Source organism: Brachionichthys hirsutus, chromosome 5 (genome assembly GCF_040956055.1).
Source record: "Brachionichthys hirsutus isolate HB-005 chromosome 5, CSIRO-AGI_Bhir_v1, whole genome shotgun sequence".
Taxonomy (NCBI): domain Eukaryota; kingdom Metazoa; phylum Chordata; class Actinopteri; order Lophiiformes; family Brachionichthyidae; genus Brachionichthys; species Brachionichthys hirsutus.
Window position 1 is genome coordinate 15885710 of NC_090901.1, and position 27500 is coordinate 15913209.

General features: G+C 49.1%; 1 protein-coding gene across 1 annotated transcript in view; it reads left to right on the top strand.

Annotated features, from left to right (window-relative positions):
- The window catches only part of znf423 (zinc finger protein 423), a 152559-nt gene that overhangs the window by 64880 nt on the left and 60179 nt on the right, over positions 1-27500 (top strand). Inside the window, exons 5-19 of the mRNA XM_068739086.1 lie at positions 4657-4822; positions 5010-5134; positions 5320-5401; positions 5496-5571; positions 9366-9646; positions 9732-10015; positions 10092-10457; positions 10596-10777; positions 11171-11710; positions 11814-11964; positions 12246-12776; positions 12909-13093; positions 14339-14760; positions 17720-17930; positions 19510-19594. Coding sequence (XP_068595187.1) covers positions 4657-4822; positions 5010-5134; positions 5320-5401; positions 5496-5571; positions 9366-9646; positions 9732-10015; positions 10092-10457; positions 10596-10777; positions 11171-11710; positions 11814-11964; positions 12246-12776; positions 12909-13093; positions 14339-14760; positions 17720-17930; positions 19510-19594 — 3687 coding nt within the window. The remainder of the gene's footprint in view (positions 1-4656; positions 4823-5009; positions 5135-5319; positions 5402-5495; positions 5572-9365; positions 9647-9731; positions 10016-10091; positions 10458-10595; positions 10778-11170; positions 11711-11813; positions 11965-12245; positions 12777-12908; positions 13094-14338; positions 14761-17719; positions 17931-19509; positions 19595-27500) is intronic.

A 27500-nucleotide genomic window follows, 5' to 3' on the forward strand; every position in this document is an offset into this window, starting at 1 on the left:
TTCTGGTTGATTCACATGTTTAAGAGAGAGAGACATACGAGAGAGCCAAGGGTGGAGGTTGTTTTTCTACCCCCTAGGGTGAGTCTGGGGCTGTGTGTGTGTGTGTGTGCGTGTGTGTGTGTGTGTGCGTGTGTTTACGCACGCCTAGGGCAGCCTGGGGCCATCGGAGGAGGCCTGGGGGGCCATGGAAGGAGGGATGAAGTGAAGGCCAGCAGGGGTTTTAATGGGAAAGGTGCAGATCTGGGCCAGTGGCCAAACAGAAAGGGGGGGGGGGGGGCAGAGGCTGGTTGTGTGACGATCCCTAAACCTCCGACGAACACATTTACTTTGTCAGAAAGCAGCTTTCCTTCACAGAATTTCACACTGAAATGATCATTTTCGAACCTTGAAACAAAGAAGCACGACTTTCCATGTTTGACCTCATCGTATTCTCCTTCTCGTGATGCGCTGGCGACACATCCGAGGTGTACCCTGCCTCTCGCCCGTAGCGAGCTGCGATAGGCTCCCGTGAGTGGAAGTGGAAGTCCTTCTGCCTTTTGAATATGGCAGCGCCTTTTAAAGGTTGTTCATCTCCAATGTCCATCCTGAATTGTTTGAGCGTAACCGCAGGCTGGAGGCAGCGCTAGCACCTTTAGCCGCAGCGCTGGAGGCAGCGCTAGCACCTTTAGCCGCAGCGCTGGAGGCAGCGCTAGCACCTTTAGCCGCAGCGCTGGAGGCAGCGCTAGCACCTTTAGCCGCAGCGCTGGAGGCAGCGCTAGCACCTTTAGCCGCAGCGCTGGAGGCAGCGCTAGCACCTTTAGCCGCAGCGCTGGAGGCAGCGCTAGCACCTTTAGCCGCAGCGCTGGGGGCTGAAACCTTTTTGCTGCTACCATCTGAGCCCCTTTGATTTCAGAGGAGAGGAAGCATGAGGCTAATGCGTTGTGCTTCCATTGCAGGCATTTAGCACTCTGTTTTCCAGCTTGAGCTAATTGAGCTAATGTTCTCGAGTGCTGGTTTCACGTTGGCCCGTTGAGTTTACCCCCCCCCCCCCCCCCCCGACACCAGCAGAAATCTGGATGTGCATATTTCTCCAAGTAAATAACAACATCTGAAGACCTGAATCGTCTCTTCAGCTTCTGTTAGTCACATATTGTCATCTTTGCTGCTCTGATGTCTTTCACTGTGTGTCAGTCGTGACAAAGACACCAAGTTGATGGGAGGGTGGGGGGGGGGGGGGGGGCAGAAACATTAAGAGAGAATTATCAGCATGTGTATCTTTTTAGTACCGTTTCCACCAAGCCTGTGTCCTCCACACGTTGCCACGCTATCCAGCCCATTAGTGAGTCACGCAGAGTGTGTGTGTGTGTGTGTGTGTGTGTGTGTGTGTGTGTGTGCGTGTGTGTGTGTGTGTGTGTGTGTGCGTGTCAGGTACACTCAGGAGGTCCTTTTGGTTCTGTTCATCCCATTTTTCATTACAGACCCCCCCGGGCTTTCCTTTTCATAATGCCGTCTCCTCTCGCTCCCCTGGAGTTCAAAATCTGTCCATCTGGAATGCAGCGCCTCCCCCCCCGTCCCCCCGTCCCGTCCGGGCTGAGACACGGGGGTGAAGGCCAACCTCAGTAGGGGAGGGACTGCCGGTGAGATGGAAGGATGGAGGAAGAGACGTCGGTGCTATAATGAGTTACAACATGAAAGAGCGAGGGAGGTCAGGGAATCGAGATGAAGAGGAGGGACTGCTGGGGACAGAGGAAGGGATGAAGGACGGAGGGAATGGATGGGAACTGCAGAGTGATAGATAAAGTGGGAGCGGAGCTGCGGGGGCCCCGCAGAACAGAAAGGAGGTGTCAGAGGAGACGATGGAGGGATGGAGACAGCATGGTGGCGCTCGCTTGCTCCGCCCCCCCCCAAACTACTTTGTGTCCCTATTTCTTCTCCCCAATCCCACTCCTTCCATCATCCATCCTCCCCATCTCCTCCTGAGGATACTTCTCTCATTTAACTTTTCATTGAGATTTTCTCCCCCCCCCCCCCCGGCCTCCTTTTTCTCCCAGTTCACCATTTGGCCTTGTCTTGCCAGGTCCCCTCGCGGCCGACTGACAAAGGCGCCGTTAAAAAGCCGTGTGATCCTCCATTTTAGTGCCAGCCACGCTAGTCAGAGGATTAGGGCTCTTTAATGACGCTAATCTCCCCCCCCCCACCGTCTCAAACAGTCCCCCCCCCCCCCCGCCTTGCTCTTATGGATTCTCCGTCTAGTTGAGTCTGTTACTGTCTGACTTCCTTTTCTACCTCATGATTTTTAACGTCTCTCTGGTTTGGTGACTATAAATATATATTTTTTACCTCCGCCCAGGAGGTTTTGTTTTGCGCCATTTGTTTGTTTGTCTGTTTGTTTGTCTGTCTGTTTGTTTGTTTGTTTGTTTGTCTGTTTGTTTGTTTGTTTGTCTGTTTGTTTGTTTGTCTGTTTGTTTGTTTGTCTGTTTGTTTGTCTGTTTGTTTGTTTGTCTGTTTGTTTGTTTGTTTGTTTGTTTGTTTGTCTGTTTGTTTGTTTGTCTGTTTGTTTGTTTGTTTGTTTGTTTGTTTGTCTGTTTGTTTGTTTGTTTGTCTGTCGGTTAGCAGGATTACAGAAAACCTCCTGGATGGATCTCGATTCACTTTTTGAAGATGGGTCTTGCTCTACCTTAATCCTATTACATTTTGATCTGGTAACCTGTCTAGGACATTCCAGGAACCCGCGCAATCGGTGAAAATCTGCGAAGTAGCGGCAGCATATTTATTTTAGTATTTTACTTTTCAGTTAAATTCACCAGTTTTAGATTGTTTTTTACTCAAAATTGCTGGATTTTTACACTTACAGTTCAAATACTGAGAAGAGCCGTGAGGCAGCAGCCTGCGGAGCCTCACCAGGGATTGAGCAATTCTGTCTCTCTGTATGTTGCTCTTAAAATGTTTAAATACTTTTGCTATATGAACTACATTTCCAATGTACAGTACTTTTTTTTGTCAGCGACTGTATGTGTGTTACCAGCTTCTTGTGCTGAGCGATCATAAAACTGCGCCAAAGAGCCACCACGTGAGGCACGCAGTTCTCCTGCCTCATAGTAGGGGGCGCCTGATCCCAGGGATTCGTCTTGCTAGAGCTAGCAAGTTAAGTGCAGCCATTCATTTATGTTTTCCTCTCCTCACCTTCAAGATGGGAGATTACATATCAAAACAATATTCGAAGCAGGAGGTAATAATCAAAGACAGACCAACGCCAGAGCTAAAGGGTTTGCTGCAGACTACGGGACAGAAGACTCTTTCCAAAGGGACTGGTACCCCGAACGACTGGAAGGAGGTGGACTGTTCATTCCCTTCCCTAAACCAACAGACAGCTGAGAGACGTCTACGTTGGATCAAACTTTATAGAAGAACATGCGATCAAGAAAGTGAAATGAAGAACGTGAATAAAAAAAGCTTCCCTCTATGCAGAAGTAATGAATGGGAGGGGGGGGGGGGGGTGAATATTTATAAAATTGGAACATTTATCTAGGATGTTTTCCTACAGGTAAACTATTTTATGAAATTATTCTTGAAATCATTAGTTCAGATTTATTGGCCACGTCATGCTACGATGATTGTCAATATGGGAAATTTAATTTTTTCATGTTAAAAATATGCCACCACGCTCTGGGGAAATGGGGTCAGGCCCTTCAACTGGTTCAACCCCCTCCCCAGGTGATTCTGCAGGGTTATTAGTTTGGGGCAAATTATTAGGCTAAAATGGCAAGCGTGACATTGTGCGGCGATGCGAGAAATATTTCAAACCTGCTCCTTCAAAAATGTGATTCCTAAACGCCGTTTGGTCCATCAGGATGATGATGAACGACACGTTTTCGTGATGAGCCTCCATGTCCGTGGCACGGAAAGTTCCACTGATGCTTTTTGTAAAATCTATTTTAGCATTGAAAACCCATTTATGCATTCAAAAATCAAGTCTGATTAACTTTGACCTTTCATGGTTGGTGTCTAAAGATACCAAGAACCACAGATCTAGAACCCTTTGGTGCTGATCCAGATCACCATGTGGATCCAGTTAGATACTGAAGTACTAGCAGTAATGCAGCGCCCTCTTTTGTCACCTCTAGTCCATTCTGAAGTGTTTCTGACAGAAGTTGTAGCCTTTTTGTGGTGTGTGTGTGTGTGTGAGAGAGAGAGAGAGAGAGAGAGAGAGATTCTCCTATGTATAACAGATAAAGGGAGTGAATATCTTTCCGCTTTGCTCTCCACATCTCCTAATCGCTTTCCCAACATTTCAATCTGCCAAGGCCCTAATGAAAATATGATGAGGCAGATCTGTGGTCCTTTGGGAGGGATGGAGGGATGGGAGGGGGGGAGGATGAAGGGAGAGAAAATACACTGTCCTTATTTCTGGGTTCCATCTGGGATCCGCGGCTCCTGGAGCTTTCTATTTAGATGTTGTATATTTCTTTTCTTTCTCATTCCTCCTTTTCCTCCTGTGCTTTGTGTGTACAGCCTGGATCCCACAGGAGGGATTCCATTTATTCGGACTCATTCTCCTCCGTGTTTTATCCGTTTCTTTGCGTCGGGGATATTTTTTTCTCAGACACCCTGCTCCATGTCTCGGACGTCCTCGATGCTGATGAATCTAAATGTCCTGTCTGTTTCCTTGTCTGTCAGACGGCGATGATGACCCTGCAGGCCTGTCCTGGGTGCCCTCCTCGCCCTCCAGTAAAGATGTGGCGTCACCCTCACAGATGCCTGATGGCTGCTGTGACCTCGGCATGGAGGAGGAAGGAGGTGCAGGCCTCCCCTACCCCTGCCAGTTCTGTGACAAGTCTTTCAGGTATTAATGCTCGCCAAGATGCTGACACACGATTCGGTGTATTTGATATTCCATTCGTCTTTTCTAGTATGCACTTCTATAAACATCATGACTGCCTGGTCCTCAGTCGTTCTGACTGTCTTAGTTTCTTTAACATCTGCGACGAGGTCCCGTGACTGAGCGTCCACCATCTGTCTGTTCTCCTCAGCCGTCTGAGCTACCTGAAGCGCCACGAGCAGATCCACAGTGACAAGCTGCCTTTCAAGTGCACCTTCTGCAGCCGTCTGTTCAAACACAAGAGGAGCCGAGACCGTCACGTCAAACTCCACACAGGTAATCGAACGAGTGCGTCGTGGGCTTTCTATCGGGCCTGCTAAGTATGTGCTTTTACCTGTACGGCCGCGCACCACGGGGATTCAGGTACCTTGGTCTGGTGATGTAAGCAGCAGAACACAGCGTCAGTCTAGAGGATCGTCCCTCAGCGTGTTTTCAACTCTCGTTAATGTCCTCTTCTCCAGGAGATAAGAAGTACAGCTGTCAGGAGTGTGAAGCTGCATTCTCTCGCTCGGATCACTTGAAGATCCATCTGAAGACACACAGGTGACTGAACCCGGGCTCAGGGAATCTGCACTGAATGACAGTCGTTATTTTAAAAATATTCATTCCAGTTTTTCATTTGTGTTTGCATCTCCAGCTCCAGCAAACCCTTTAAGTGCAGCGTGTGTAAACGTGGCTTCTCCTCCACGTCTTCACTACAGAGCCACATGCAGGTAAAGCGTAACACCAGCGAAACACGTCTGTGTAACGGCAGCTAAACACATCTGTGTAACGCCAGCTAAACACTTATATGTGTAACACCAGCTAAACACATCTGTGTAAGACCAGCTAAACACATCTGTGTAACACCAGCTAAACAGATCTGTGTAACACCAGCTAAACAGATCTGTGTAACACCAGTTAAACACATCTGTGTAACACCAGCTAAACACGTCTGTGTAACACCAGCGAAACACGTCTGTGTAACACCCATGTAACATCAGCGAAACACATCTGTGTAACGCCAGCTAAACACATCTGTGTAACACCAGCTAAACACGTCTGTGTAACACCAGCGAAACACATCTGTGTAACACCAGAGAAACACATCTGTGTAACACCAGTAAAACACGTCTGTGTAACACCCATGTAACACCAGCAAAACACGTCTGTGTAACACACATGTAACACCAGCGAAACACGTCTGTGTAACACCAGCTAAACACGTCTGTGTAACACCAGCTAAACACATCTGTGTAACACCAGCTAAACACATCTGTGTAACACCAGCTAAACACGTCTGTGTAACACCAGCTAAACACATCTGTGTAACACCAGCTAAACACGTCTGTGTAACATCAGCGAAACACGTCTGTGTAACGGCAGCTAAACACATCTGTGTAACACCAGCGAAACACATCTGTGTAACACCAGCGAAACACGTCTGTGTAACGCCAGCTAAACACATCTGTGTAACGCCAGCTAAACACATCTGTGTAACACCAGCGAAACACATCTGTGTAACGCCAGCTAAACACATCTGTGTAACACCAGCGAAACACATCTGTGTAACGCCAGCTAAACACTTATATGTGTAACACCAGCTAAACACGTCTGTGTAACACCAGTGAAACACATCTGTGTAACACCAGCGAAACACGTCTGTGTAACGCCAGCTAAACACATCTGTCTAACACCAGTTAAACACGTCTGTGTAACACCCACGTAACACCAGTTAAACACGTCTGTGTAACACCCATGTAACACCAGCTAAACACGTCTGTGTAACACCAGCGAAACACATCTGTGTAACACCAGCGAAACACGTCTGTGTAACGCCAGCTAAACACATCTGTCTAACACCAGTTAAACACGTCTGTGTAACACCCATGTAACACCAGCGAAACACGTCTGTGTAACGCCAGCTAAACACTTATATGTGTAACACCAGCTAAACACATCTGTGTAACACCAGCGAAACACATCTGTGTAACACCCACGTAACACCAGCTAAACACATCTGTGTAACACCAGCTAAACATGTCTGTGTAACACCAGTTAAACACATCTGTGTAACACCCACGTAACACCAGCGAAACACATCTGTGTAACACCAGCTAAACACGTCTGTGTAACACCAGCTAAACACATCTGTGTAACACCAGCTAAACACATCCGTGTAACACCAGCTAAACACATCTGTGTAACACCAGCAAAACACGTCTGTGTAACACCCACGTAACACCAGCGAAACACGTCTGTGTAACACCAGCTAAACACGTCTGTGTAACACCAGCTAAACACATCTGTGTAACACCAGCTAAACATGTCTGTGTAACACCAGCTAAACACATCTGTGTAACACCAGCTAAACACGTCTGTGTAACATCAGCTAAACACGTCTGTGTAACACCAGCGAAACACGTCTGTGTAACACCAGTTAAACACGTCTGTGTAACACCCACGTAACACCAGCTAAACACATCTGTGTAACACCAGTTAAACACATCTGTGTAACACCAGCTAAACACGTCTGTGTAACACCAGCTAAACACATCTGTGTAACACCAGCTAAACACATCTGTGTAACACCAGTTAAACACGTCTGTGTAACACCCACGTAACACCAGCGAAACACATCTGTGTAACACCAGCTAAACACGTCTGTGTAACACCAGCTAAACACATCTGTGTAACACCAGCTAAACACATCCGTGTAACACCAGCTAAACACATCTGTGTAACACCAGCAAAACACGTCTGTGTAACACCCACGTAACACCAGCGAAACACGTCTGTGTAACACCAGCTAAACACGTCTGTGTAACACCAGCTAAACACATCTGTGTAACACCAGCTAAACATGTCTGTGTAACACCAGCTAAACACATCTGTGTAACACCAGCTAAACACGTCTGTGTAACATCAGCTAAACACGTCTGTGTAACACCAGCGAAACACGTCTGTGTAACACCAGTTAAACACGTCTGTGTAACACCCACGTAACACCAGCTAAACACATCTGTGTAACACCAGTTAAACACATCTGTGTAACACCAGCTAAACACGTCTGTGTAACACCAGCTAAACAGATCTGTGTAACACCAGTTAAACACATCTGTGTAACACCAGCTAAACACGTCTGTGTAACACCAGCAAAACACGTCTGTGTAACACCCATGTAACATCAGCGAAACACATCTGTGTAACGCCAGCTAAACACATCTGTGTAACACCAGCTAAACACGTCTGTGTAACACCAGTAAAACACGTCTGTGTAACACCAGTAAAACACGTCTGTGTAACACCCATGTAACACCAGCAAAACACGTCTGTGTAACACACATGTAACACCAGCGAAACACGTCTGTGTAACACCAGCTAAACACGTCTGTGTAACACCAGCTAAACACATCTGTGTAACACCAGTTAAACACATCTGTGTAACACCAGCTAAACACGTCTGTGTAACACCAGCTAAACAGATCTGTGTAACACCAGTTAAACACATCTGTGTAACACCAGCTAAACACGTCTGTGTAACACCAGCAAAACACGTCTGTGTAACACCCATGTAACATCAGCAAAACACATCTGTGTAACGCCAGCTAAACACATCTGTGTAACACCAGCTAAACCCGTCTGTGTAACACCAGCGAAACACATCTGTGTAACACCAGAGAAACGCATCTGTGTAACACCAGTAAAACACGTCTGTGTAACACCCATGTAACACCAGCAAAACACGTCTGTGTAACACACATGTAACACCAGCGAAACACATCTGTGTAACGCCAGCTAAACATGTCTGTGTAACACCAGCTAAACACGTATGTGTAACACCAGCTAAACACATCTGTGTAACGCAAGCGAAACACGTCTGTGTAACACCCATGTAACACCAGCGAAACACGTCTGTGTAACACCAGCAAAACACGTCTGTGTAACACCAGCTAAACACGTCTGTGTAACACCAGCTAAACACGTCTGTGTAACACCAGCAAAACACATCTGTGTAACACCAGCTAAACACATCTGTGTAACGCCAGCTGAACACATCTGTGTAACGCCAGCGAAACACATTCGTGTAATGCCAGCAAAACACATCTGTATAACGCCAGCTAAACACATCTGTGTAATGCCAGCTAAACACATCTGTGTAACACCAGCGAAACACGTCTGTGTAACGCCAGTTTTTTATGTTAATACTACATGATGTAGACCGTGACAATGACCGTGGAAGGCACTTAAACTCTGGTCATCCTGCCTGATGCAGAAAATATGAGCATCCAGTGTCCCAAAATAGAGAGTTTCTACAATTCAGTTAATATGGCTGAACAAATGACTGATGATCAGAATCAGTCCTTATCATCAGACATGCATCACTTGTGATACTGTGTGAACTTACGTTGATTTACTTCAGAGAAATTAAAGATGAATGCAACCCGTGTGTATCTCCTTGTCATAAAATGAAGACTCTAAAAGAGCTCTGGCTCTTCAAATCTGTGTTAATCTCTCCCTCTGGCAGGCTCACCGCAAGAACCGGGAGCACATTGCACTGAGGAGCGAGCGGGACAGTGGGAGGAAAGGAGCGGCAGAAGAGGGAGACGAGGAGCAGGACCCGTATATGTGCGACTACTGTGAGGAGACGTTCAGCCAGACGGACGAGCTGGAGAAGCATGTCCTGAGCAGACACCCGCAGCTGTCCGACCGCGCTGACCTGCAGTGCATCCACTGTCCTGAGATCTTTCTGGATGAGGCTTCTCTCCTGACACACATTGAGACGCAGCATGCTAACCGCAAACACAAGTACTGAAGATCCCATTGCTAATGTTCCTTCTTTAGACTGCTGAAGGGACGAGGCATTTGACTCTTTTTTTTGTGCTACCCCCAGATGTCCTGTCTGCTCAGAACAGTTCCCATCTGTGGAGGACGTCTACTGCCACCTGGACAGCCATCGCCAGCCTGACTCGTCCAATCACAGTGCTGCCAGTCCTGATCCTGCATTGGGCAGCGTGGCCTCGATGAGCTCAGCCACGCCAGACTCCAGCGCCAGCCTGGAGAGAGGCTCCACCCCAGACTCTACCCTGAAGCCCAACCAGGGTCTCGACCGAAGTCGCAGAAGAGACATGGACAATGTGGAAGAGATTGGGATAAGCTTGGGTCACCAAGGGGGAGGTACAGTAGTCCACATACATCACATAGTCTGGGTCTAGAGCGCCTAATGAGGAGGCCTGCTTGACTTTCCCTACAGGTGGGGGAGGGAAGTGGGGTAGAGTGACGTACTCTTGCCCTTACTGCTCCAAGAGAGACTTCCACAGCCTGGCTGTGTTGGAGATCCACTTGAAGACCATCCATGCAGACAAGCCGCAGCAGAGCCATACGTGTCACGTCTGCCTGGACACACTGCCGACTCTCTACAACCTCAACGAACACGTGCGCAAGTCCCACCGTGGCAGTGGCGGATCCGCAGCGTTCCCCCTGCTGCAGTTCACCAATGTCACGGCCTTCCACTGTAACTACTGCCCAGACATGTTCGGAGACATCAACTCCCTGCAGGAGCACATCAGAGTTTCCCACTGCCTGGCTGGGGGGGTCGTGGCTGGGTCCACCACATTAGGTGTGTTGCTGCAGAGTGCTAGTGGGGCATTTAGTGGTCACTGGTTGCAGCATTCGTTTCATTAACATCCTGCTGCGTGCTCAAAGTGCATCATGGCGTTTAAGGGCGCATCCTAGTTAAACTTTCTTTCCATCCTAGAAGGGAACCATGCCTTTTTCTGCAACCAGTGCTCCATGGGATTCTTGACTGAGTCGTCACTGACGGAACACATTCAGCAGACGCACTGCGCCGCCGCCGCAGGGAGCGGGGTCACACCCGGAGGCTCCGTGGCCAAACTGGAATCGCCGGCATTACAGACGGCGTCGCAATCCTTCATGGAGGTGAGTTGTGCTGTGCAGATCACACAACGCTGACCAGCTAGTCAGCTGGTACCTTCATGGAACCATGAAGGCACGCAGTACAGGGTACTTGTGAAGAACCCCCCCCGATTTGAACCGAGTCAGGCTGCTAATTTGCTGTAGCAACGGGCTTGTTTGTGTCTGTGCTGACAGATAAAAGAATGATAGACACAGGAATGTCTTAATAGGCTTCTTTATCGGGTGCTCTGTTTTGCCGGTGCCGCAGCTTCCGTACAACAATGTGCATGTGATTGGCAGAACACAGAACATGACAGTATTACGTCAGGTCCTGCAACAGGGGTTGCTGATTTATGACTTCTGCCGCCATGTCTTTCATCTTTTCGTGTCCAGCAGTAAAGCTTTGTCCTCCCCCAGGTGTATTCCTGCCCGTACTGCACAAACTCCCCCATCTTCGGCTCACTCCTCAAGCTCACCAAGCACATCAAGGAGAACCATAAGAACATCCCATTGGCCAACAACAAGCGGCAGGCAAAGGTGGCCGACTTAAGCCCTGCCTCCTCTGATGTGGAGATCTCCTCCCCAAAACGCCACAGGCTGGGAGGGGACTCGACCCCCTCCATGGGGAGCAATGGGGACTACCCGTGCAATCAGTGCGACCTGCGGTTTACCAGCTTCGAGGGGTTCCAGACACACCTGAAGTCGCACCTGGAGATCCTACTGAGGCGCCAGTCCTGCCCGCAGTGCAGCAAGGAAGACTTCGACTCCCAGGAGGCTTTGCTTCAGCACTTGACCGTCCACTACACAACCACTTCCACCCAGTATGTGTGCGAGAGCTGTGACAAGCAGTTCTCCTCCATCGACGACCTGCAGAAACACCTGCTGGACATGCACACCTTCGTGCTTTATCACTGCACGCTTTGCCAGGAGGTCTTTGACTCCAAAGTCTCCATACAGGTGAATGACTTTTGTAAAGTAGACTCCCACCGGCAGGTTTGTGACATGAACGAATGAATGAAGCTTTGCAGTTAAACCGCTTTTGGGTCCTTCCTCCGTTTAGGTGCATTTGGCAGTGAAGCACAGCAACGAGAAGAAGCTGTTTCGCTGCACAGCCTGTGCTTGGGACTTCAGGAAAGAGGCCGACCTTCAGCTCCATGTAAAGCATAACCATCTGAGCCAGAGGTCAGGCCTCCCCGGGGGCCTTGGAGCAGGTAAAGCACAACTCTCCTGGCAGCTTACACCAGTAGTGCATTCACGTTGGTGTTTCCCACCTGAGAAAATTTGCTTCAGGTTCCGAACTTGATGAAAAGTGTATAAATTTGACATTTAGTAACACGATTGAAATGTAAAACTCTTTGCTGAAGGTTTGAAAGCTTTTGTATTAAATAGAATGTGAGACGACATCAGTCTACAAAACAAAGATGGATTTGTTACCTTGTTTACCCTGAAGTTTCCTTCAAGCTGCACGTCTCACCTGGTTCCTGTCTTGCAGGGCTGAAGCCTCGCAAGTGCATCTTCTGCGGCGAGACGTTTGCAAACGAGGTGGAGCTGCAGTGCCACATCACCACCCACAGCAAGAAGTTCACATGTCGCTTCTGCGGCAAAGCCTTTCATGCCATCTTGCTGCTGGAGAAACACCTGAGGGAGAAGCACTGCGTGTTTGATGGCGGCAACATCACAGGCAACGGGGGAGGCACAGGGAGTAGTGGAAGTCAAAATGGGACACCCAATGGCCTGGCGCAGTCCTCCAAGCGAGGAGCAGGTGGTGGCAATGGCAGCGCAGGAGGCGCTGAAAGAGCGACGGTGGCGACTGCTGAGCAAGCTGACCTCAAGAACATGTTGCTGAAGAGTGGGGGAGGAGAGGCAGCCAACAGCCATGAGGCGAGCGGGGGGGAAGAGGAGCTGGACAAGGCTGAGCCCATGTACGCCTGTGATATCTGTGGAGCCGCCTACACCATGGAGTCACTGCTCCAGAACCACCGGCTGCGAGACCACAACATCAGACCAGGAGAGGACGACGCTAGTAAGACTCGATGTCAAGCTGGCCTTCTAAAAGCTTTAACAGCATTTTAGTTGAGATATGAGCTCATCTTGAGACAGGACCTATAACATGCTGCTATAAATCTGTGCTGATGGACGTCCTTATCTCCACCAGCTTCCCGGAAGAAGAAGGCTGACTTCATTAAGGGGAACCATAAGTGCAACGTGTGTTCCAGAACGTTCTTCTCCGAGAGCGGACTTCGAGAGCATGCGCAGACACACCGGGGTCCCGCCAAGCACTACATGTGTCCAATCTGCGGCGAGCGGTTCCCCTCGCTGCTCACCCTCACCGAGCACAAGGTAGTGTTTCATGTGTGTATCATGTCCTTGCAGGTTGTTGTCATGTGTGTATCATGTCCTTGCAGGTTGTTGTCGTGTGTATCATGTCCTTGCAGGTTGTTGTCGTGTGTATCATGTCCTTGCAGGTTATTGTCATGTGTGTATCATGTCCTTGCAGGTTGTTGTCGTGTGTATCATGTCCTTGCAGGTTATTGTCATGTGTGTATCATGTCCTTGCAGGTTGTTGTTGTGTGTATCATGTCCTTGCAGGTTATTGTCATGTGTGTATCATATCCTTGCAGGTTGTTGTTGTTGTGTGTATCATGTCCTTGCAGGTTGTTGTCATGTGTGTATCATGTCCTTGCAGGTTGTTGTCGTGTGTATCATGTCCTTGCAGGTTATTGTCATGTGTGTATCATGTCCTTGCAGGTTGTTGTCGTGTGTATCATGTCCTTGCAGGTTATTGTCATGTGTGTATCATGTCCTTGCAGGTTGTTGTTGTGTGTATCATGTCCTTGCAGGTTATTGTCATGTGTGTATCATATCCTTGCAGGTTGTTGTTGTGTGTATCATGTCCTTGCAGGTTGTTGTCATGTGTGTATCATGTCCTTGCAGGTTGTTGTCATGTGTGTATCATGTCCTTGCAGGTTGTTGTCGTGTGTATCATGTCCTTGCAGGTTATTGTCATGTGTGTATCATGTCCTTGCAGGTTGTTGTCATGTGTATCATGTCCTTGCAGGTTGTTGTCGTGTGTATCATGTCCTTGCAGGTTATTGTCATGTGTGTATCATGTCCTTGCAGGTTGTTGTCATGTGTGTATCATGTCCTTGCAGGTTGTTGTCATGTGTGTATCATGTCCTTGCAGGTTGTCGTGTGCATCATGTCCTTGCAGGTTGTTGTCGTGTGTATCATGTCCTTGCAGGTTGTTGTCATGTGTATCATGTCCTTGCAGGTTGTTGTCATGTGTGCATCATGTCCTTGCAGGTTGTTGTCATGTGTGTATCATGTCCTTGCAGGTTGTTGTCGTGTGTATCATGTCCTTGCAGGTTGTTGACGTGTGTATCATGTCCTTGCAGGTTGTTTTCATGTGTGTATCATGTCCTTGCAGGTTGTTGTCATGTGTGTATCATGTCCTTGCAGGTTGTTGTCATGTGTGTATCATGTCCTTGCAGGTTGTTGTCATGTGTGTATCATGTCCTTGCAGGTTGTTGTCGTGTGTATCATGTCCTTGCAGGTTGTTGACGTGTGTCTATCATGTCCTTGCAGGTGACCCACAGTAAGAGCCTGGACACGGGGAACTGTCGAATCTGTAAGATGCCTCTCCAGAGTGAGGAGGAGTTTATCGAGCATTGCCAGATGCATCCCGACCTCCGCAACTCTCTCACTGGCTTCCGCTGTGTCGTCTGCATGCAGACGGTCACCTCCACCCTGGAACTGAAGATTCACGGCACTTTCCACATGCAGAAGCTCTCGACCGGCTCTGGACTCGGAGGAGCTGTATCAGCAGGTGGAAACGGAGCTGGAGGAGGAGGCAATGGCTCGGCCTCCTCCTCCCCCAACGGGCAGCTGCAGCTGCACAAGCTGTATAAATGCGCCTTCTGCCTGAAGGAGTTCAGAAACAAAGGAGAGATGGTGAAGCTGGACGTCAACGGGCTGCCTTATGGCCTCTGTGCTGGCTGCATGAGTCGGTGGGTCTGATACGGCATAGAAATACTTCGTTACACGACAGCTAACGTTACACAACAGCTAACGTAACACAACAGCTCCCGTTACACGACAGCTACCGTTACACGACAGCTACCGTTACACGACAGCTCCCGTTACACGACAGCTCCCGTTACACAACAGCTACCGTTACACGACAGCTAACGTTACACAACAGCTCCCGTTACACAACAGCTCCCGTTACACGACAGCTACTGTTACACGACAGCTACCGTTAAATAACAGCTCCCGTTACACAACAGCTCCCGTTACACAACAGCTCCCGTTACACGACAGCTCCCGTTACACGACAGCTACCGTTAAACAACAGCTCCCATTACACAACAGCTCCCGTTACACAACAGCTCCCGTTACACGACAGCTACTGTTACTTGACAGCTCCCGTTACACAACAGCTCCCGTTACACAACAGCTTCCGTTACACGACAACTACCGATACACGACATCTACTGTTACACGACATCTACTGTTACACGACAGCTAACGTTACACGACAGCTCCCGTTACACGACAGCTACCGATACACGACATCTACTGTTACACGACATCTACTGTTACACGACAGCTAACGTTACATGACAGCTAACGTTACACGACAGCTCCCGTTACACGACAGCTACCGTTACACAACATCTACTGTTACTCAACAGCTACCGTTACACAACAGCTACCGTTAAACAACAGCTACCGTTACACGACAGCTACCGTTAAACAACAGCTACCGTTACATGACAGCTACCGATACACAACATCTACTGTTACTCAACAGCTATCGTTACACAACAGCTACCGTTACACAACATTGTCTTACTACAAGAGAGTGATGCGTTGCAGCATTCCAAACATGGTTACTGTGGTAACTGGGTTACATGTACAACAAACCACTGTAGGATTAGAAACTTCATGACTACATAAGCTACACAAAAATATATACAGTACTACTACTACTACTGATAATAATTAAAGTGGCATCGTAGGCCCTCGCCTACGATGCCGCGTGTGTTTAGATTTGAGCTGCATGAGTAGCTCACAGTTTAGTCAAATCGTTATTTGGATTATATGGGACATTTTGGCCATCGCCATGGCAACAGTGTAAAAAATGCTGCCTTGGTGTCATTGACCTTTTCGACTGGTATGTGTGTGAGAATGTATGTGGCAAATTTGGGACGTTTCCATGGTAATATGTTTTTTTAAATATAATGGGATAATATTCTGTCGTTCGTCATAGACTAACATGGGGAACTTTGGCCATTACCATAGTAACACCGTAAAAACAACGACATGGTTACAATTGGGTTTTTTGATCGGGACCACATGAGGGAATGTTCTGGTAAATTTCAATTATTTCTGGCAAACTATTTTTTTTAATTCCCATTAAATTTTTCTTATCATTAGGGGGCGCTGTAAGGCTGATTGTCAAAGTTTCACTTTGAAAGTGTCCAGGTCGTAAGGGTCAATAAGTGTTTAAAATTTGGTTTTGATTGGAGTGTGTATGTGCAAACGGGAGCAATTTTTGGTGTACAAAAACTCTCAAAAGTTTGGAGCTTCGCCACACGGAAACTGAAAATGTATAAAAATAATTTTGATGCACCAAGTCTCTAGATGGTGTACACTAAATTTCAGCTCATTTGGTGAAACCCCCTAGGAGGAGTTCGTTCAAATGCACCGTCAGCATTAATGCTGACTCAGCAGTTTTTAAGTTTCAATCCAATATGGCCGCCTTCATGTGTGTCTGGGCGCGTGGCCATAATTATATATATTTTTTGCCCTGACATGACGCATGTCTGCACCGAATTCCGTGGCTGTCCGACAAAGTTGGCGTTGGACCCCTCCCCATCGGCGCAATGCATTTTGATTTTTGTAGGTGGCGCTGGCACGCCACTTTTTCATGCCCAATTTTGAAACACATAAAAAAAATTTTTTTTTGCCGGTTCTGAGCTTGGTTCAAAATTTGGTGAGTTTTTGATTATGGGAAAGGGGTCAAATTGCTGTTTAAACAGCAGAACAAAGAAAGAAAAATCAAGAAAAAAAATAAAATAATAATAATATTTTTAGCAAAAACAATATAACTTTTTTTCTGAGTACGCAATTACTCCACAAAATACATTTTCGGAATGGTCTCGACGAGGGCTACGCGTCTGTGGGCACACACACACACACGCCCATCAACCCATGTTTGTGTGTGTGTGTGTGCTGTTGAGTGTCGGTGTGTGTGGCTGTGAGTGTGTTGGTCGTCGTCAACAGCATTGCTCGTCAACTTGTCATCTTCTGCGTTGCAAAAGCAATAGCCCCTTACGCCTAGGATAGGCGCTCGGGCCTAATTACGCCTAGATAGGCGCTCGGGCCTCATAATGCTTGATTTTATATCGCGCTTTTCTAGGCACCCAAAGACGCTTCACATTGTGCATTATTCATTCACACCATACTTGGTGGTGAAGCTACTACTGTAGCCACAGCTGCCCTGGGGCAGACTGACAGGAGCGAGGCTGCCAATTTGCGCCATCGGCCCTCCTGACCACCACCAACATTCACACAGGCAATGTGGGTGAAGTGTCTTGCCCAAGGACTAGATTACGATACGAGCATTCCCAGATGCGAGTATAAATGTGAGGCGCCAGCACGCTTCCCGATGCTGACCCGAGCTGGCTGAGGGCTGCGAGCGCGCTATCTGTGAGTTTTCTTAATAAAGAGTGATAGTCCAAAGAAAGCGAGCGGTGAGGACGGTAGTGAGGAGAAAAGATGCATGATGACGATGTAGTTGACAGTATGAGCAGAGTACAGCGACGACATGTACAATACTACAGTACTCGAGGAGGACTAACCCTACAATAACCAGACAGATTGCCATGCAAATACACTCTCTAAAGGACAATGTCAATTACGGAAGTCATCCATAACGAATCAAATTCTCTCACAAATTAGGGGCACGAATGGGCAGAGCCCCAGCCAGGGAGGGGCTGCCACTCCGGGGGACACACACGGAGAGAAGACCCTGACTGGGCTTCGGTGTCCGGAGTGCGCGGTCAAGTTCGAAAGCCTGGAGGACTTGGAGAGTCACGTTCAGACGGATCACCCCGAAGTCAGCCCAGAGAGTGCAGCAGGGAAGAAGGCCGAGGCTTCGCCTGCACCGAAGGTGAGATGGGACATGCTAAGATAAAACTAGAAAGACAATCAGAGATTGCAGACCCCGCCTCCAAAAGACTATTGGATCTTGTGAGACAGTAAACAAAGCTTCCGGATCAGAGGGGCCAAACCTGCTCTAGCTTGCTGCTCCGGAACGTACTACAAGACACCTTCTGGACTCTTTTTCCCATCATGCCATTCGTGTCCCTCCCTCTTAAAGTGACAGTTTACAGCACAGGCACAATTCCAGATGTAAAAATAATTCTAGAATCTGGATCCAGATCCGGATCAACGCCATTCTCGGGGAGGACCGAGCCACGGACAGAACCTTGCTTGTGTAAAAATATCAAGTCGATTGGGTTACTAGTTTTTGAGTTATGCGCTCGGACAGACAAACAGACAAACAGACAGACAAACGCACCCAATTGCAATACCCTCGCTTCTGATTCGGCCCCTCTGATCCGGAAGCCCTGTTTACTCACAAGATCCAACAGTCTTTTGGAGGCGGGGTCTGCAGTCTCTGATTGTCGTTTTCTAGTTAAAACTCAAACTATGTACAGCATCACACAGACAGAGGCGTGGTCTGAGGCTCCGGTCTCCTGCTAAACTTTGATTGCATGCATGCATGCATGCATGTGTGTAACGTGTATGTGCAGCTTGCTTGTGCACGCTCTTGTGAATGTCAGTGTGTGTCAGCTAAGCCCCACTGGGTTCTGTGCTGGGGTGTGCTGAGGCATTGTGGGAGCGGTTCGCTCTACTTGATATTGACAGTCAGGTTCCCCGGGACTTGCCGCGTGCCTGTGTGTGTGTGTCTGTGTGTGTGTGTGTGTGTGTGTGTGTGTGTGTGTGTGTTATAGGCAGTTCCCAGGAATCCGCTGTCTTACCTGCACCTTTGTTTCTGCTTAGTCTAACATCACAAAGCAGACAAAGTAGGATTTCTTGTGTCTGTGTGTGTGTGTGTGTGTGTGTGTTGAGTGTGCGTTAATCCGTCAGATTTCCGTTGTTGAGTGTGAAATGTATTGCCTTTCAAGTATCTTGCATGTTTCTGTTTGTTTGTTTGTTTGTTTCTCTGTTTTTAGCAGGATTCAGAAAAACTGCGAGATGGATCTTGATGAAATAGAATTTTTAAATGTATTGTAGTCCAATTCAGATCCCACTAAATTCTTTAGAGAAATCTGGATACCTGTCCAGATACAAAAATGCAGAGTTCTTACATTTTGAAACAGCTGCAGCAGAAAAAACAACCCCTAATTAGTTCAATAATTGTTCTAATCTTGATCTTCTGAATAACAGCAATGCAAAATATACAATGGGAAGAAAACCAGAACCCAAACCAAGGCCCAGACGTGCCGCATCCTCTTGCTGCGTTAGCTTTGTGTCATGTCCCGCCTCTTCCTGGGCATAAAAGTGACAAACTCACGAGGCTGGTTGAACATTTTGTGTGATTCTTTGAAGTACATCTCTGTGTAAACACAAACACTGTGATCTGTTGTCTGCATATTTTTACTGAATGATGCTTTCTTGCTTGTGAAGTGCTTGTATTGCTTCTTCCTCTTTTAATTCTGTTTCTGTGTCTTTTTTCCTTGTAGAAAAAGACCTACCAGTGTATTAAATGCCAAATGACGTTTGAGACTGAAAGGGAGATCCAAATCCACGTGGCCAATCACATGATCGGTGAGTGAGACGCAGCTCTTCTCCTGTGTTGTGTGCTTGAATGCGTTCCAGTGCGTGTGAGCGGGAGCGGCCGAGCACACGCATGCATCCTTGCATCGTCAGCAGGCTCGAGCCACACACACCAGCAGACAGACAATCAGAGGAGTGATACCGACAGGTAGAAGGAGGATGCCTTTATTTTACTTCTAGGTACTCTGAGATACACCCAACACCGCGTACCCAACACAGCGTACCCAACACCACACACCCAACACAGCGCACCCAACACCGCGCACCCAACACCACGCACCCAACACAGCGCACCCAACACAGCGTACCCAACACCACACACCCAACACAGCGCACCCAACACCGCGCACCCAACACCACACACCCAACACAGCGCACCCAACACCACACACCCAACACAGCGCACCCAACACAGCGTACCCAACACCACACACCCAACACAGCGCACCCAACACCGCGCACCCAACACCACACACCCAACACAGCGCACCCAACACCGCGTACCCAACACCACGCACCCAACACCACACACCCAACACAGCGCACCCAACACCGCGTACCCAACACCGCGTACCCAACACCACGCACCCAACACCACACACCCAACACAGCGCACCCAACACCGCGTACCCAACACCACGCACCCAACACAGCGCACCCAACACAGCGTACCCAACACCACACACCCAACACAGCGTACCCAACACCACACACCCAACACAGCGCGCCCAACACCGCGTACCCAACACCACGCACCCAACACAGCGCACCCAACACAGCGCACCCAACACAGCGTACCCAACACCACACACCCAACACAGCGCACCCAACACCGCGCACCCAACACCACACACCCAACACAGCGCACCCAACACCGCGTACCCAACACCACACACCCAACACAGCGCACCCAACACAGCGCACCCAACACAGCGCACCCAACACCGCGTACCCAACACCACGCACCCAACACAGCGCGCCCAACACCGCGTACCCAACACCACGCACCCAACACAGCGCACCCAACACAGCGTACCCAACACCACACACCCAACACAGCGCACCCAACACCGCGCACCCAACACCACACACCCAACACAGCGCACCCAACACCGCGTACCCAACACCACACACCCAACACAGCGCACCCAACACAGCGCACCCAACACAGCGCACCCAACACAGCGCACCCAACACCACACACCCAACACAGCGCACCCAACACAGCGCACCCAACACAGCGTACCCAACACCACACACCCAACACAGCGCACCCAACACCACACACCCAACACAGCGCACCCAACACAGCGTACCCCACACCACACACCCAACACAGCGCACCCAACACCGCGTACCCAACACCACACACCCAACACAGCGCACCCAACACAGCGTACCCAACACCGCGTACCCAACACCACGCACCCAACACAGCGTACCCAACACCACGCACCCAACACAGCGCACCCAATACAGCGCACCCAACACCACACACCCAACACAGCGCACCCAACACAGCGCACCCAACACAGCGCACCCAACACAGCGTACCCAACACCACACACCCAACACAGCGCACCCAATACCACACACCCAACACAGCGCACCCAACACCACGTACCCAACACCACACACCCAACACAGCGTACCCAACACCACACACCCAACACAGCGCACCCAACACCGCGTACCCAACACCACACACCCAACACAGCGCACCCAACACCGCGTACCCAACACCACACACCCAACACAGCGTACCCAACACCACACACCCAACACAGCGCACCCAACACCGCGTACCCAACACCACGCACCCAACACAGCGTACCCAACACCACACACCCAACACAGCGCACCCAACACCGCGTACCCAACACCACACACCCAACACAGCGCACCCAACACAGCGCACCCAACACCACACACCCAACACCACACACCCAACACCACGCACCCAACACCACGCACCCAACACCGTGCACCCAACACCACACACCCAACACCACGCACCCAACACCACGCACCCAACACCACACACCCAACACAGTGCACCCAACACCGCGTACCCAACACCGTGCACCCAACACCGCGCACCCAACACCACGCACCCACACCACGCACCCAACACCACGCACCCAACACAGCGCACCCAACACCACGCACCCAACACCACGCACCCAACACCACGCACCCAACACCACACACCCAACACCACGCACCCAACACAGCGCACCTAACACCACACACCCAACACCACACACCCAACACAGCGTACCCAACACCGCGCACCCAACACCGCGCACCCAACACCAACAACTTCACACCACTGATGTTTACTAGGTTAGCAGCAAGGTCATCCCCGGCAAAGTGAATACATGAGTGTGTATTCTAATGTACATCTTTGCACTGCGTGACTTCAACACTTCCCCTCGAGTAAAACTCTGCTTCAGATTTGTGTCGCTTGTTCATTGTTCAGAAATGGCGTAAAAACGTTGTTTGCCGATATTGTGTAAGTGTGTGTGAGTGAGAGAGTGTGTTTAGCTAAACATTGTCTCTAGTTTGAAGTCTGCATTGTTTTATGATCGTCCACCATGACAGCATATTCCACTCGTTAGCATCGCCGTTGTCATGGAGATTATTGCGGTGAACCTGTAAATTGTCGTGGGAAACAAATACTCAGCATGTCCTCTGTGCTTTTTCAATTCTTCAAATAACAGTCGCACCTCTCCTACAGGTTGTTAAACCCCCCCCCAGCACACTGAACATTGCACAACGTCACACCTGTTCAGCCCCGCACACGCGTGTTTGGCACCGTTACCGCATCTGCAGGTGTTGCAACGGTGAAACAAAGCAGCCCTCATTGGATTCAGACAGGGGGGGGGGGGGGGACCAGGCATGGTATGAAAACACTGTTTAAATGGGGCTAAAGATGCACAAACATACGAAAGAACACTGCTGGTTTCTGCCATATTTTACTGTCTTCTTATTGGCTGTTCCTGAAATGACGTTATTTCCTTTCATCTCTTTCCACGTCTTCCCCTCCCCCACTCATCCTATTATTATACACCTTACCTAATCCAGCTCTGCTTCTGTCTCCCACGTTGTCTCGCCCAACCGCCCTCATACTCATTGTATCTCACCTTGGTTAAGCTGTTACCACGGCGACAGCAGGCCATCTCTTTAACCTGGGTGTCCTGAGCGATCCGTTTTCTTCTGATTCTTAGACCTCCTGAGTGAATTTGATCAACAACGAGCTGCTGGGGCCGCCTCTCAGTCTAACGATGTCGAACACACACATCTGGCTGTGTAACTGACACGGAAGTACTCGATCTCTCTGATCCTGAAACGTGGCTGTTTCATCCCGTGCTTTCAGCCTCGGGGGGCACCAGGTTGAATTAAACCGTCTCGTGATCAACGCTCGGCTCTGAACTCAACGCGAGGAGCACAGGAGGAAGCGGATTTTCTCCCTCCGACTTGGACGCTGAAACGGCACCGTTATTTCTCTGCCACTGTCCTGAACATTTGATTTAGTCGTTCTGGTCTTGAAGGAGTGAAGTGCAGCCCAGTATTTCCCTGACACCTCCCTGCGTGACTGCAGGGCCGTCTTTGTGTGATCCACCCCCCCATTTGATTGGTCACTGCTGCGACCTGCTAGTCAAGCTGCTGAGAGCGGTCGGTTTAAGGGATGCTCTAATTCAGTGCTTCTCAATTATTTGAAAGAAACATTTGGCCCCCTTCATCCCCCAACTATAAATAATATAATCAGTGTACCTCTGCATAACATTGTAAAGAAACAAGATACAAATATAGATCAACTTACAACAAAGAATAACTTTATTAACATTGTTTTCAATTTGCCTGAAATTAAAATAAATAAATAAATACATTCAATTATTTTTAAACTACAAACATTTGTTGACCAATTGATCCATTTCATACTGAAAAATAAAATAAAACAAAAATATTATTAATTAAAACTGATCAGCAACATTAACTCAGGAGCACAATATATATATATTTTAACTCCCACCGTGAAGCTAACCGCTACGTGACAATTTCCTCATCTTAGCTTTTGTATTTCTCGCTACCTCCGTCTCTCTCCTCGTCTTAGCTTCCGATTGTCTCGCTACCTCCGTTTGACTCCGCCTCTCTTTTCATCACTGTTAAATAGTTTTCCATGCCGTCTCTTGAGGGTTCGTTCGTTCACTGACTGCTCGTAACGTCATAACTCCCGCTCTTTGCTGTGTGCGCGGTGAAAACACAAACCTTCACCACAGAGCTAATACTACCTGCGTACTCTGACAATGAACACGCCACTGCCACCTACTGCAGTGGATGTGCAATTACACTTTAGTCTCGACACTGACAAAAGAAAAGCATGCTCCTTGGAGGGTTATACGCACCCCCCTGGCATCGTACCGCGACCCCCCAGGGGTGCTCACACTTTTTCAGCATGCGAGCTACTTATAAAATGACCAAGTCACAAAGATCTGCCCACTAAAAAATGCAAAACATAGAAGTATTTTCAAATATATTGAGGATTCTTTATTAACAGTGTATGCTGATGTACCCTGCGTAACCGCATGAGCCAATATTGCACAACACAATTTAATTAACTATGAACATTTCTTTGTATTTACATCAGTTTACTTTGACTTGCATTGACTTGAATCAGGGATGCGTAGTCCGGACAGTAGCTGCTGACTCAGCCTCAAGCACACTTCCAAATGTTCATCGGTCTGGTGGAACGGTACTTGGACTTGATGATCTTCATGGGAAAAGGCTGACTCGCATAAATAAGTGGAGCCGAATAATGCGGTGAAGGAGGCAGCACATGTCCTCATGTTGGGGGACGTGTCCTCCAGAACTGTCCACAAGGTCCTGACTTCAGTTCGATGTTGGCTTGAAGAGTCTAAATCTCATTTTCCTCTCCAGAGGAGTTCAGGTGAAGCAGTGTTGCTATTTTTGATGCGAGTGAATCAACATCAGCATCTTCCTAAAAGGAAAGCACATGAATGTAGCGACTGGCTCCATCAAAGACAAGTCTTGAAAGCGATTGTCAAACTCTGACAGACAATCTGCTCCGTGTAGCGAGCGCCGTCAAGCTGCACACAGGCCTTCCCTCGCGTCTCCAGTTCTGAAGATTTGCCAAATCATGACGCTGGAGCTTTGAGGAGTGAAATTTCATCTTTAGTGTGAATCAATTGAAACTCGTTTTTTTGGTTTGAGTAGCGAGTCGTTCGATGACCGAGGTTCCACTGCGATGAACCCGGGTAGCTGTCAGCTGGGATAGGCCCCCCTGTTCAGGGGGGTTCAGGCTGCCGAGGGAGGTGCTTCAGGTTGTTGTGGAAGGTGCTTCAGGTTGTTGTGGGAGGTGCTTCAGGTTGTTGTGGGAGGTGCTTCAGGTTGTTGTGGGAGGTGCTTCAGGTTGCTGTGGGAGGTGCGTCAGGTTGTTGTGGGAGGTGCGTCAGGTTGCTGTGGGAGTTGCTTCAGGTTGTTGTGGGAGGTGCTTCAGGTTGTTGTGGGAGGTGCTTCAGGTTGTTGTGGGAGGTGCTTCAGGTTGTTGTGGGAGGTGCTTCAGGTTGTTGTGGGAGGTGCTTCAGGTTGCTGTGGGAGGTGCGTCAGGTTGCTGTGGGAGTTGCTTCAGGTTGTTGTGGGAGGTGCTTCAGGTTGTTGTGGGAGGTGCTTCAGGTTGCTGTGGGAGGTGCTTCAGGTTGTTGTGGGAGGTGCTTCAGGTTGTTGTGGGAGGTGCTTCAGGTTGTTGTGGGAGGTGCTTCAGGTTGTTGTGGGAGGTGCTTCAGGTTGTTGTGGGAGGTGCTTCAGGTTGCTGTGGGAGGTGCTTCAGGTTGCTGTGGGAGTTGCTTCAGGCTGCTGTGGGAGGTGCTTCAGGTTGTTGTGGGAGGTGCTTCAGGTTGTTGTGGGAGGTGCTTCAGGTTGTTGTGGGAGGTGCTTCAGGTTGTTGTGGGAGGTGCTTCAGGTTGCTGTGGGAGTTGCTTCAGGTTGCTGTGGGAGGTGCTTCAGGTTGTTGTGGGAGGTGCTTCAGGTTGTTGTGGGAGGTGCTTCAGGTTGTTGTGGGAGGTGCTTCAGGTTGCTGTGGGAGTTGCTTCAGGTTGCTGTGGGAGTTGCTTCAGGTTGTTGTGGGAGGTGCTTCAGGTTGTTGTGGGAGGTGCTTCAGGCTGCTGTGGGAGTTGCTTCAGGTTGCTGTGGGAGTTGCTTCAGGTTGTTGTGGGAGGTGCTTCAGGTTGTTGTGGGAGGTGCTTCAGGTTGTTGTGGGAGGTGCTTCAGGTTGCTGTGGGAGGTGCTTCAGGTTGCTGTGGGAGGTGCTTCAGGTTGTTGTGGGAGGTGCTTCAGGTTGTTGTGGGAGGTGCTTCAGGTTGCTGTGGGAGGTGCGTCAGGTTGTTGTGGGAGGTGCTTCAGGTTGTTGTGGGAGGTGCTTCAGGTTGCTGTGGGAGGTGCTTCAGGTTGCTGTGGGAGGTGCTTCAGGTTGTTGTGGGAGGTGCTTCAGGTTGTTGTGGGAGGTGCGTCAGGTTGTTGTGGGAGGTGCTTCAGGTTGTTGTGGGAGGTGCTTCAGGTTGCTGTGGGAGGTGCTTCAGGTTGCTGTGGGAGGTGCTTCAGGCTAACTTTGTGACGCTAGAATGAAAGAGAAATGTGTTCTGTCTTCTTCAAAGCGTTTTCCCTCCCCTTCCTCCACATCCACGTTCACCCTACATATTACTAACCGTGCCCATTCTCTCCTCCGCTCTCCCCCACCCCCACCTGCCTATCGGATGGCCTATAGATGAGCCCACCTGTCGGCCAGGTTGGTCCCTTTTCTGTCTCCTTGTCTCGCACTGAGCCCGGCAGCGTTGTGCTGTCTTACTGCCTGCCCATCAGCATTTCATTCCCTTCTTTCTAAATATATTTCTTGCATTCGCTATGTCATCGCTTTAAAAGAGAAATATTACTGGACATGTAGCAGAAAGGTGAGTCTAAAAATGGTTCACTGGTTTACAATAGCAAAGATCAATAAAAAGAGCATCAAGTGAATCAATTTCACCCACAATTAGCCCTCATGTACCCAAATCCCTGCTGCTAGCTGCATGCTCCATTGTCCTTCCTGCCTCACACACACGCACACACACGCACACACACGCACACACACACACACACACACACACACACACACACACACACACACACACACACACGGATCACCTGTACCTAAGTGCCCCCCGGAGGGTGCTGGCTAATGAGCGTTACTTAAACCTACACTAACAGTGTTCTTCACAGATTCTTAGGAGATGCTTTTGAGCTTAACTTTTTGTTTCGTCGGCCGCCCTCCATTCATGTGTGTTGGCGTGCAGTCCAGCCTGTGTCTGTGCACCCCTCTCTGTGCTTCCGAGTGCCCCCACCCCATCACACCTGCCCCCCCTTCCCTTCGGACATGTGTTCACACCTATCTGCATGGAGGGTCTGCCTCTGAAGACGTAACGAGGCGAATAAGATGCTTTTAGAGTCAATGGAGATGGAAAATGTGGTGGAGGGTTCAGCCATGCATGTGCGTGTGTGTGTGTGTGTGTGTGTGTTCATGAACACACTGGTGTAACGACAGCACTCTCTCACGCTGCAGCTTGAATCTTCTCGGGTCACTGGTCCTGCTGGTCCTACTGGTCAAGATTCAGATTCAAGATACTTTAAAATCGTGAGAAGGCCCACGGCTTAAGGCACACATCATAACATAAACTAAATTCTCTCTCTTAAGAAACAATATATATACACACAGAGAGAGTGAGAATCACAGGCAGTAGTGCAGAATAGCAGCAGCAGCAACAGGGCTGGCATAAAGCGTCCCAGATCGCTACGAGGGAACGACTGCTTTCACAGCCCGGGGGAAGAAGCTGTTCCTGAGCCT